Consider the following 13,532-nt stretch of genomic DNA (forward strand, 5'->3'; position numbering starts at 1 on the left):
AGTAACATATTCATGTGAAAAGATTTTTTTTTAAGAGGAATATAAGTTTTTTTTAAATCCAAAAAAAGTTAGATAGAAGATGACTTCGCGATTTAGGGTTTCTAGCTCTGACTCGCTAATATGGAAGGTTGAAGATGAAGAGAGGTTGAAGGTGATGGAAGGTTGACGATGAAGGGAGGTTGAAGGTTGAAGATGAAGGAAGATTATTTTGCAATAGTAGTTTGAACAAAAAAAATGATTTTGAAAAAGAATTAAAAGTTTATTAAATTTAATAAATTATATATTCGAAAAACATATTGAGATTATAATTATTCTTAAAATTATAAAAAAGAGGATTACTTTTATATATTTTGAATAAAAGAAAATATAAAATAAAATATTTTTTGTTGCTCACATTCATTCTTAAAGGTGATAAATATTTGGATGACCGTTGTAAAATTTTCCATTTTGATATGTATCAATGTATCATATTATCATTTAATGACGAGATTTTTCTCATTTATTCTTGCTAGATTATAATTTATGAATAATAAAAAAAAAATTATGATTAAATATTTTCTAGTTTTAGTTATATTTTTGCTCGTCTAATGAGGTTAATAAGCTTAAATGATAAAATAATTTGTTTAGAATATAATTTATATATTGTAGAAAGTTTATTATGCATATAGACAGTGCGTAAATATAGAATTTAAGCTATATCATAATAGCAAAGAACCATGGAAAACATTTTCCGAAAAATTATTCAATCCCTATTCCATAAAACATATTAATTTAATAATTCTATTGTCCTTAGAAGATTGAACTCCTAATGGATTACATCAAGCTCATTCTCCAAAAATTTCTTTTCAATTGATTCTCTCACATTTACAGAGAGAAGAATCGCTCAACTGAGCTTGCTTTAGTAGAACACCTTGTGTAGACCCACGAAGACATCAATCTTTTTATAGGCGCTAGTTTTTCTTTCTCGACAAATTATATTGCAATCTTGAGAGAAGACTATTTTAATTCTATTTGTTCATCTCTCCTTCCAAAAAAGTAAATAAATAAAATCAAATATGTAACTTTTATTAGGGTAAGCCAGTCAACATGCACTAAGGTCAGGAGGGGAATTAAGCATGCTTCTAAGGAGGGGTGATAGACCCTGAACAAGAGTTGGACATTTTTGCCCAATATCATGAGTTGCATCAAATCAAATTAGGAGTTGTTAAACAAAACCCACGTTTTATTAAATATCGCCCACTTTTATAAGCAAACTTCAAAAATTAACCTTAATTAATCGTGTGAAATTCAATAAAGTTGAGAATCGTTTGGAAAAAAAACTTTCTAACTGAATGGAACTGGTTCGGTTCGTTTGAATCATTTTTTAAAAAACGGTTCCACTATTTTTTAGATAGAATTAAGTGGACCGTTCAGAAAAAGAAATCAATCCTTTGTACGTTATTACCATCCTATTTAAAATGTGTGTGGTAAATGTGCATCATGGGATTAGTCAGATTTAGAGGTTAAGATAAGATACTGAATAAATGCACAAAACATATACAACACAAGCACAAATTTGTAATTAGCCCTAAACTTAGGGAACATAGGGAGTACTTAAGGTATGGGTAGTGACTTCCGCAACCAAGGGGCTTATAGAAGGTATGGGAATTTCCCTAACTCGAATGCATATGGTTATGGAAGCCAAAATTCATACCAACAAGGGCATTATGGTTACCAAAATCAAGTTTTGGTGACTATAATCCTCAAATGGGAGGCCAAGGTCAATTTCGGGGGAATTTCAACCCTAATCATGCTTATAACCAAGGGAATGTGGGGAGAAATGCTAGTCAATATAGTTCTTATGCTTCAAACAACCCCCCTCTCGGTTTTAACATGTAAAGACCTAATGTGAGTCAAGGGCCTTACAATGTGAATCAATATGGTCAATTTAGTTAATGTGGTCGAAATGTCAACCCCCCTTCCCAAGTCTCTTCAACTCCTACTTCGAACCCTAGGTTTGATTTGATTGATAGTCAAATGGCCCCAACACAAACTCAAATGGCCCAAAATCAAACTCAGATGAAGATGTTGGAAACCCAAATGGCACAAATTGCCGATGTTTTGAAAGGTCAATCTTTCCAACCCACCCTACCTGGCCAAGGTCTTGAGCCCTCTATGAAAGTCAATGCCATCACTACTAGGAGCAGTAAGACCATAACGGGGGATGATGTTGAGTCATATAGGGAGTCCGAGAGGCCTATTGAGGAAAGAGTTGAGAAATAAAAAAAGAAGGCATATGAGAAAGCAAAAGAGCAAGAGAGTGAGAAAGAGCAAGAAAAAGGGAGGTCTCATGAGGAAGACTTAGCTAAGAAAGTTGAGCTAGAGGATAGACTCCCTTCTCCCAAAGATTTGCAAGGCATAGGTTGGATGTTCAATTTGGCAAATTTTTAAAAATGCTTAAGCAATTGCACCTCTTAATTCCTTTCACCGATGTTATCAAGCAAATGCCCATTTATTCCAAGTTTTTGAAAGATGTTTTGAGTGGGAAGAGAGAGTGTGACTCCATTGAGATGGTGAGTTTACCTGGAGAATCGTAGTGCTTTGATCCAAAGGAACATGCCTACTAAGTTGAAAGACCCGGGTAGCTTCTCCATACCTTGTGCTGTCAAGAATATGCAAATAGCGAATGCACTTTGTGACCAAGGAGCTAGTGTTAATGTCATGCATTACTCGTTGTATAAGCGCCTAGACCTAGGCGAGTTAGCTCCCACCAATGTCACATTGCAATTAGCTAACAGGAGCTTGAAGTTTCACGTGGGGAAGGTCGAGGATGTCCCTTTGAGAGTAGGGAAGCACTTTTTCCTGGTTGATTTCATTGTTTTGGAGATGGAGGAGGATTTGCATGTTCCCATTATTTTGGGAAGACCTTTCTTGGCCACGTCTACGGCTCTCATTGATAGTGCAGAAGACCTTTCTTGGGAAGACCTTTCTTGGCCACGTCTACGGCTCTCATTGATAGTTCCCATTGACTCTATTGTGAATGAGATGCATGATTATTTGCTTGGCACTAATGATCCACTTAAGTGTGTGCTTTTGAACAATGAAAAGATAGGTACTCAAGCAAAAGAGATGAAGCAAATGGAGGCCATCCTCAATGATGGCATTCCTGAGAAAGAGGAGGTCCTTGAAGCAACTATCATGGAAAAGGAGGAGGCCTTAGAGAACATCAAGGGCAAGCCGCTTAAGGAAGCTCCTAAGGTGGAGATGAAACCTCTTCCTTCCACCTTGAGGTATGCATTTTTGGGACCAAACTCTACTTATCCCGTAATTATGAATGCATCTCTTGATGAGGAGCATGTCCTCAAGTTGCTTGATGTGTTGAGAAGGCATCAAAGCGCCATTGGCTACTCTATTGAGGATTTGAAAGGTATAAGCCCAACGCTTTGTATGCATCACATCCAACTTGAGGATGATGCAAAGCGTTCCGTTGAGAGGCAACGAAAATTTAACCCCTCAATGGGAGAGGTATTTAAGATAGTGATCCTTAAGCTTTTGGAGGCGGGGGTTATCGATTCCCTGGCTAATTCAAAATGGGTGGTCCCCGTCCATATGGTTCCAAAGAAAGGCGGCATGACCGTAGTAGAGAACGAGAGAGGTGAACTTACCTATACTCGTACTACTACGGAATGGAGAATGTTCATTGATTATCGTAAGCTCAATGCCGCTACAAAAAAAGATCACTTTCCGTTACCTTTCATTGACCAAATGTTAGAGCACCTTACCAAGCATCACTTCTTTTGTTTCTTGGATGGTTACTTGGGATTTTCCCGAATCCCCATTAACCCCGAGGACCAAGAGAAGACTACTTTCACTTGTCCATATGGCACCTATACCTATAAGAGGATGCCATTTGGTCTTTGTAATGCCCCTGGGACTTTTCAAAGATACATGATGAGCATCTTTGGGGACATGATCAAAGACTAAATGGAAGTGCTTATGGATGATTTCTCCGTAGGAGGGGAGTCATGTGACAAGTGTTTGCTCAATCTTGAGAAATGCTTGGAAAGGTGTGAGAAGACAAATTTGGTTTTGAATTGGGAGAAATGCCATTTCATGGTGAATTAGGGCATTGTGTTGGGCCATAAAATTTCCCACCATGGAATAGAGGTTAACAAAGCCAAGGTAGTGCCATTGGTGCCATGTTGGGACAACGTAAGGACAAAAAGCTTCATGTCATATATTATATGTCCAAAACTCTCAATGATGCTCAAAGAAATTACACAACGGTGAAGGAGTTCCTTGTCGTTGTTGTGGCATTTGATAAGTTTAGGCCATATCTTGTAGGGTCCAAAACGATTGTCTACACAGATTATGCGGCACTACGTTACCTCATGGCTAAGAAGGAGATCAAACATAGGCTCATAAGGTGGGTCCTCCTTCTTCAAGAGTTTGTTGTAGAGATAAGAGATAAGAGGGGGTCCGGCAATTTTATGGCAGACCACCTTTTTAGGCTCGAGAATAGTCATTGTGAGGCTAACGCGCTTCCAATTGAGGACTCTTTAAGGGATGACGCGCTGTATGTAGTGGATGGGAAGGACCTTCCTTGGTTTGCCGGCTTATTGAACTTCTTGGCATGTGGTCTCTCCTCTCCCCACTACACTAAGCAACAAAACAAATGGCTCAAAAGGGAAGAGTGGCATTATGTTTTGGATGAGCCCCATTTGCTCAAGCAAGGTTTAGATGGCCTTCTTAGGAAGTGTATTTCGGAAAGTGTATTGTAAATGTGTCACTCCGACCGAAGTGGAGGGTACATGGGCTCAAACAAGACGACTTCTAAGGTCCATTAATCCGGCCTTTGGTTGCCAACTCTTTTTATGGATTCTTGGGAATTTGTGAGAACTTGTGATCTTTATCACAGGGCGGGAAATACATCGTGAAGGGATGAAATGCGCCAACACCGAATTATGGAGCTTGAGGTGCTTGATGCTTGGGGCATTGACTTTATGGACCCTTTCCCTCCTGTCATGGCAACCAATATATCTTTGTTGTGGTTGATTATGTTCAAAGTGGGTTGAGGCCATTGCTTCCCCAACTAATGACCATAAGGTTGCCATGAGGATGTTTAAGAAGGTGATCTTCCCTATGTTTGGTGTACCTTGTGCTATTATAAGTGATGGGGTTTCACACTTTGCTCACAAAGCCTTTAAGGCTATGTTGAAAAAGCATGGTGTATGTGTATCATCATGTTGCTCTCCCATATCACCCGCAATCTAGTGGTCACGCCGAGGTATCCAATAGAGATCAAGGCAATCCCTGAGAAGAGTGTAAATAGGAATAGAAAGGATTGGTCCAATAAGCTAGATGATGCTCTTTGGGCTTATCGGACCGCTTTTAAGACACCAACAGGCACCACTACCTATAGACTTGTCTATGGCAAAGCTTGTCATTTTCCCTTTGAGCTTGAGCATCGTACTCAATGGGCCATTAAGATGATAAACTTTGACTTGGCAAGTGCGGGAGAGCAAAGAATGCATGAATTGCATGAGCTTGAGGAGCTCAGAATGGATGCCTATGATTGTGCTAGTGTCTATGATGTCAAATCCAAGGAGTACCATAATCAAAGGATTACCAAGAAAGAATTTTGAGAGGGTGATAAAGTGTTAATCTTAAACTATCAATTGAAGCTTTTCCCCATGAAGCTTAAGTCCAAGTGGACCAGACCTTTTGATGTGAAGGGAGTTTCTCCTTTGGGCTATGTTGAAGTTTGGAATAAGGAGAAAACTTCCTCTTTCAAGGTCAATGGACATAACATGAAGTTGTATTTTTATGGTCCTCTTCATCGCGTTTCCATTATTCTTCTATACCCTCTGCCTTAGGGGGGGGGGGGGCTTACGTCAAGCTACTGACGTTAAAGAAGCGCTTCCGGGAGGCAACCCGTGGTCTATCTTTTTTTTTCTTTCTTTTTTTTGACCTTTTTGTTTTCTTCATTTCTTTTTCTTGGGAATTGTGAAACTCCGGAGGAATTTTTCTTGTGGGAGGGGTGTAGCTTAGTTTTGTGTGAAATTGTGAGGTTTTTGAGTCAATTTCCGGGTTTAGTTTCTTTGATCGATTAGCTAATAATCAAGTCTAGTCTTCGCGCCCCACATTTTTGTTGATTAGAAGAGGTGGAAGTGTAAATAGGTGTGTTTAAGTTTATGTGTGTGAGTAAGAGGTAGACTTAGAAAAAAGTTTGCAAAATTTTTGAGGATTCTTTTATAGAGCGTATGCTCCTCTGTGTGAAGCGTACGCTCTATAAACTCATCAGTCGAGCATGGGTTACAGTAAGTTTGGAGCGTACGCTCCTTGTAGAGAAGTGTACGCTCTGGAAATTTGGTAAAAATGGAGAAAAATGTCGGGAATTTTGGAGCGTAAGCTTTCCCAAGAGAAGCGTACACTCTGCAAAGTTTGGGTGAAAAGGAAAATTGGGCAGAAATTTTGGAGCATACGCTTCCCCAAGAGGAGCGTACACTCTGCAAAATGGGAATTATCATAGCATGGTCAGGAAGTTTGGAGCGTACGCTTCCACATGAGGAGCGTACGCTCTAAAAAATTTTGATACATTGGGAATTTTGGCTGACTCCACGAAGCGTACGCTCCCAACTCCTGAAGCATACAACTTTACTCCTGTACCCCGGAAAAAAATCGAAATAATCAGATATCAGACTTAGAGCGTACGCTCTAAATTTTGGAGCATACGCTCCAAGTCTGAACCCCAAAAAAAATGATACTCGGGCCTTTTTTATCCCTTTTCTTTCTTTTTCTTCGTTTCTTCTTCTTCACACACACACTCTCACTTTCTCTTTCCTCTCAAACATCCATAGCCACTCTTCCTACTTCTTCTCCACTTTTGTCACCAAAGTTTCATACGAAATCTCTCAAAACTCTATCCTCATCTACATTCTTCACTCAAATTTTGATTTTTGGGGTTTATTGGTTGGGTTTTTGGGCGAATTTTCTCGTTGTTTTTCTTGGGCATTCTCTTGCAATTCGTCTTAGTTTTTGGTGATTTGGTAATATTCCTTCACTCAACTCTTGCTTATAATTGTTGTTTTGTTAGTTTTATTGCATAAACTGCTTGGTTGCTTATTTTTCATGGGAATTGTGTTTGAACTTGAGTATATGCTTTGGGTCGAATTTTTGTGTTGTTTTGTTCATAATGATGGTTTGTTGATGTTTTGTGTTGAGATTGTGAGCAAAGTTGTAATTTTTGCAGCACATTTATAGGATTTTTGTATATACTTGGGTTAGTGTTTGTGATGCTCAGTTTTTGTTATTTTTGTATAGAATTTTTGTAGATTGATTTTCTTAGGGTTTTTGTTTTTGATTTTTGCATAGAGTTTTTTGTTAATTTTTGTATATAGTATGAGTAGTTGAAATTTGATTTACTTGGGTTGAGTTTTTGTGGTAAGTTCATGAGATCTTGTAAATAATGTTTGCTCGTGAATTAGTCATTGCTTTGTGGAATTGCTTAGCATGTTATTTCAACCTTTGGTTTCAAGGCTTTTGTAAATGATTTTTGTTGGAACCTTTGGTGATTGGATTTTTGCATGCTAAAGTGTATTCACATTAGACTTAGGGAGTTTTTGATGAATAGAGGCTACTAAATTCTTGGAAACACCCTTGAACTATTGTACATATTTTTGGTTGAAACTTGTTTTCTTGAATTTAGTTGCCCTATTCATGTTATTTTGTTAGAATTTGTATATATCTTAGGGTTTAGTTTTCTTTTGTTCACTTGAGTTCGTGTAATAATTTTTCTTTTTTGTTGACATTTTGTAGGATTAATGTCCAAGAGGCAAAGAACTAGCGCCTTAAGCTCCGCTCAAGGAGCAAGAGTTGATGACCAAGAGATTACTCTGGTGACTTATGAGCCTCGACCTCAAACCATTCATCACCAAGCGGCTTTTGAGTCTATTTTGAGGAGGAAAATCATCCCAACCCTCTATTATGACAAGGACTTTTGTCGGTCCATAGAGATCAATGATTTGGTGGTGGGGTTCGCTAAGGAAACCGGCTTTAATGGCTTCCTCAACAAGACGGTGCCATGTTCTTGGGTATCTACCGACCCTAAGAACTACACCAAGCTGCGTCAAGGAGATGTCACATACAAAAAGCTCATCGCCGAAGTCATTACCACCTTAGAGATGAAGAAGATGGAAGGCCAAATGAACAAATACACCATCTCTTTCCGCATGTTCAACAAGCCTAAAAGCTTTTGAGAAGCTCAATGAATATTTTGGTTACAGCCCTGAGGCGGGAGATTTCAACTTCACCAGGCAAAATGTGCCTATCTTCTCAGAGCTTGAATTTTGGAAAGAGATCACATATGGGTCTCAGCCATGGACTTCCAACACCTCCAAGAGTTTCGAGATTTTGCATTCCGCCATCCGGTATTTCCACCAGATGCTCGTCTATTGTTTCTTCCCACGCAATGATGTGGGCAAGATAAGTATCATGGAGCTCTACTTGCTGTGGAAGGTGGTGAAAGGTCCCGACAAGGGTTTTTGATAAGGATGACAAGGAGTCCAAGCTCAACCTCGGCTTCCTCTTTATCTCCCGGATCCTTGCCATTAAGGATAAGTGTAACAACCCGCTCTTCCGAGCTGCTAGCGAAACACACTCAACATCCATAAACTAGAATCCAAATCTTAATCAATAAAATCACAGCGGAAAAATATCCTTAAATACACAAATAACTCGACTAATTTCCCAAATATTATATACAACGAAATATATATAACTATTCTCAAATCAACTATCTAGATACAAACTCAATCCTTCATCTAGGACGATATCATAATCTTGCTTCACTTCCATTATCGAGCTCTTGATACCAAACCTGTAAATTCAGAGAAGAAATACAAAACAAACAAAATTTCAAAATGAGTGGAAAACTCATAACCTTTACTACATCCTGTTATAAACATTTTATTTTAAATCACTTCGTTCCGTTACAACGCTGGCATAGCTCACTCTCTTAAACAAATCAGTGGCAAGTATAGACTTTGGACAAACACTGCCTCCAAGGTTCGTTATGGAGCCCAGCAATACTACCCCCAAGGTTCGTTATGGAGCATGGCTGACCGTATCTGGTCAAAAGAGTAACCATCCTCCACTCATACCTTGCCCACTTTCTATTTTCAGTTCATAAACTAAGCCAGCAAAACATTTGTGTATTCATATTCATCGGATAACATATCCATAATCAACACATTCATAACTACGGCCATATTACGAACTTAGTATCAAAAACACAACAAAGCTAGAAATCCACACACAGAAGGGCATGAGTAAATGATTTTACTGAACGTAAGAGTTACCTGAAATACAATCCATATTCCAACAATACAATTTCCTTCATAATCCTGAATGATACTTCACTCCAAAATCATCCTCAAGTAATCACCACGTAACAATAACAATAGTCAACAACTATTCTTAAACTAATCTCAACTACAAACTGAAACCATAACCAATTCTAATTAAGAAATTACCTCTACTTAACATTCAAAATACTTGGCCCTCAATTCAGAACCAACTATAAGTTCAATAACACTAGCTACACCATATAACTAGCAACAACCCAAAAATAACCACTACAACAGACAACAACCACCCAACATGACACAACAACACTACTACAACAACTCATCATCAACAACAACGCAACAACAACAATAATATCAACAACACAAACAACAACAATACCACCTCCACCACTAACAATAACACCAACACCAACAACACAACATTAAGCACAATAACAAAACAACAACAGCAACGATACAACAGCACAACCAACAGAAACCACCACAACAGCAACCACCATAAGTCCTATCAATTATACTATACTGCATAATCAAACTCCTAATCATAATCTAAATATAAATTAGTCTTGAATCACTAATCAAGAATTCTGAATTAAAAACAAGGAATTTCCCTCTGCTGTACTAGGAGCAACGAAGAACAGGGACACATGGGTTGAGGGAGGGGGGTTTCGAAGCTTCAACAGCGGATCTTTGCGAGGCTTGTTAAGCACCGGCGAGGTAGCAGTAGGTCACGGCGGCACCGACATCGCCACCACAGCAGTAGGCCACGAATAAACAGAAGAGAGGGAGAGAAACAGGGCAACAACGAATAGGAACAACAACACCACACACAAGAGAGAGATGAACAGGGCTGCGAAGTGCAGCGCGAGTCTCCGGCGAGTAAGGCTGACGTCATGACAACGCCTGGGAGATGTGGGTGTGAGAGAGAGAGGGATGAGGGTTTAACGCGAGTGAGGAAATGATTATGATTAGGAATGCCGACAAACAATTAGGAAGGGGGTTTATTACTTTCTTAAACCGACAACATTAATGGAAGGGAACCCGACTTTGATTTCCTAATCGGGTAAATACAAATCAACAAATTGCTCATTAAACGCGATATATAAAATAATATAATAATAAATTCAGAAAAATAAAATAAATAAATGAGAACGACAAATAAAATTCACTCTCCATAACTCAAATAAAATAAAAATTTTCGAAACACAATTAACTTCATAAATATATTTAACGTTTAAATAAACGCTCTTAAAATTAGGGCTATTACAATAAGCAACAACTTTCGGGCACTATACACATTGGAGGGATGATTTCATGGCTAGTGTACCGCATAACTTCCTCAAAGGGTATTTCCAAGGCGGAGTTTATAGGGCTCGAGCCAATGTCCAATGATGTTCGACTTAACTTTGACCGGCTTAGGAACGCTCACCACATCATGAGCCGGTTGTACTTGCCGGATCCTTTCATCAACCTGGACACCGAGAGCCGATGGCGAGCCCCCATGGCCCACTTCACTATTTGGACATGACTCGGGATGATGAGACCCTCCGTAATCAAATGATGGTCGAGCTTGGCATTGAGCCACGAGAAGAGGAAGGGGAGGACCAAGGTGAAGGTACTTCTCATACCTTTTTCTAGGCCTCTCTTCATGAGGCAATTTCTGATTTGCATGTCGAGGTCCAGGCTAGTCGTATGCTTGCCGATGAGAATCCCCCACTTCATCCTTACATGAGGAAAATATACGACTACCACGTGGACCAAAGCCATTTTATGCCCCCGATTAACTATCCTTATCTTTCATCTCAAGAGGCGCCCGTCCTCAATTGGGATGGAAGTGGGTATACTTACCCATATTGGAAGGGCCCTGGTTCTTTTCCCCGACCTCCATTCCCTTGTCCTCAATATGACTACACTCTCCCCGGTTATAGTGACCCTAGTGGTGATCCCAACTATTCCCCTCAGTCTACCCCTTACTCGAGTTTTCCTATGGGCTATCATGGTGGTTGGAGGCCTCAAGGCCCTCCAACTTTTTTTTGGAGATGAGGTGCCTATAGTGCATCCCTTGCTTATGATTGATTTAGGACGATGACGGCCCAATCCATTATTTCGAGTGATTGTTACCCCTCTTTGCCCCTTCCCCTCCCTTTGTTTGCATGCTTGTTTTATGCATCGAGGACAATGCTTACTTCGAGTTGGGGGGGGGGGTGTGCTTGAAATTTTTGAATCTAGGGGGAAAGAGTGTAGTGGGGGGAGGGTTGTGTAGCCATCCTCCTTGTGCTAGGTTTTAGTGGGTTTCTCTTTGATGGTTCCTGTTATTTTTCTTCTTCTTGATATTTATGGTGATGATTTTTCCTTGATTATGCTCACCTCTTGTTGGAGAAGTTTTGGTCTTTGGTTGTTTTGCCTCGTGGTTGTGAGCCGAGCTTAGCTTGAGGATTTTTGGTGGTACACTTCATGGCCCTATGGATTTGTTCCCAAACTCGGTGAAACCATTCCTCCTTCTCTTTCCTTATTTCGTATAGGTCATGTTTAGGCTTAGGCTTTAACAACTATGGTAGGACTAGCTGGTTGGGGTTGAGATATTCCCCCTTTTTGAGGATATATCCTTGACCTTTTGCCTTGGATTTGGTTTAGTATGTTGATGATTGTGCTTGCTTCGTGTATGCATGCTTGTTGTGTTGTTGCTAGATGTGGCCTATTTTGACCTTTGGTATATGATTTGAGTTGATCCTTTGGTGAGCATTTTAATGTGTTGGTGTGGTAGTTGTAGAGATGGCATTCCCGTAGCCGGATAAGGGTGATGCCCCAGAGCCTCGTTTTGTTAGTATAAGTATACTTGGCAATGGTGCACCTGGACAATCAGGTTTCCCACCAAGTTGCTTATGATAACATACAAGTAATTAGGCTTGTATTAAAGCCAATTTGTATATATGTGAATATGTTTTTTAGGCTAGCCTTGTGTTTGTTTTGTGTGGTTTATTTAGTTTTCTTTTTCTTTTTCTTTTCTAAAAACAAACCAAAAAGATTTTTGTTTTTTATTTGATTTTCTTTTTTCTTTTACCTTGGCAAGGATTTTGATAAAAAAAAAAAGGAGAAGGCATAAAAGGAGAGTCAAAAGCTTGTTCCAATAAGTGTTGGCTTACGAGAATAATTTGGATGCCTTAGTTACCTGAGTGTTAGGATTTCAAGGTTCACAATGCCTAGTTTGGGTCTCATACATCTTGTCATGTCAAGTTTCTATCCATTTTATGTTTCTTGAAGCTTTTCTCTCATGGGACCGGTGGTAAGAGGGTGTAGCCTATTTAGCGGAATCAATTTCATTTTTGTGCTTACTTGACACTTATTTTTGCTTAATTAGGAGAGTTGACTTTAGGCGAGGACATTTGTCTTATCTAGACCGAAACTGAATCACCTTAGGGAATGATTAGGGCATTCATTTGGTTTAGGCAAGTTTTACTAGCCTCTACCGTTTGATCACAAATTATTTTCTAGTTTTCATGTGCCTTTTGCAACCATGTTTAGCTTCCCTTTTCTTCTTAACCTCATTGGTTGCTTTGCTCCTACATGTTATAACCTTAGCGATGTGGTGTGCATGCATGGCTAAGAGTGCTTGATTGCGATTATTTGGTGAAGAGGTTGATTTTTGTGGGAGTTGTTCACTAAATTTGCTTTGAGTTGAGATTTTGCCTAGTCAAAATGAAAGCAAAGTTGCAAAAAGTGGTATGTGAGAGCAAAATAAAAAAAAAAGATAAAAAAAGAAGCACACGTGCAACTGAAAGTCAAATCAAATTGAAAGGAATGTGCTTGGAGTTTTGGAATTTTGATCATAATAGGTGATGGTTGGAAGATGATTGGATGATGGACGTTGTTGTAGCCTCAAAATCAACAGCTATGAAAGTGACACGTGGCCTCATCGCCACTTTACAAGTGGCACGTACTTGTACTGGTAAGGTACATGGGTCAAAAGTTTAGATGGGCTAAAGTACACTTTTCTCAGGAAAAAAGTGTACTAACAAGCTTCATTATGGCCCAAACTTGTACTTAGGCCCAGTAAAGGCAAAGCCTATTTCTGTAAAAAGGTGAGGTGTACTGACCAATCAGCACCTGCCACGTGTCACAGCATTATTGCTTAGCCAATCAGATGCTCCCAAATTAGGGTGACATCAAGGTACATCAGTCATTTCA

General features: G+C 39.3%; 1 protein-coding gene across 1 annotated transcript; it reads left to right on the plus strand.

The window, feature by feature from the left end:
* The first annotated feature begins 5,222 nt into the window (after nucleotides 1–5,222).
* Nucleotides 5,223–5,624, plus strand: LOC125493222 (uncharacterized). The gene has a single exon (XM_048636361.1). The coding sequence runs from the start codon at nucleotides 5,223–5,225 to the stop codon at nucleotides 5,622–5,624; it is 402 nt and encodes a 133-aa protein (XP_048492318.1).
* Nucleotides 5,625–13,532: the final 7,908 nt, after the last annotated feature.

Source organism: Beta vulgaris, chromosome 9 (genome assembly GCF_026745355.1).
Source record: "Beta vulgaris subsp. vulgaris cultivar EL10 chromosome 9, EL10.2, whole genome shotgun sequence".
Taxonomy (NCBI): domain Eukaryota; kingdom Viridiplantae; phylum Streptophyta; class Magnoliopsida; order Caryophyllales; family Amaranthaceae; genus Beta; species Beta vulgaris.

Coding starts and splice junctions, on each gene's coding strand:
- LOC125493222 (XM_048636361.1), top strand. CDS start 5,223: ATGTTGCTCTCCCATATCACCCGCAATCTAGTGGTCACGCCGAGGTAT.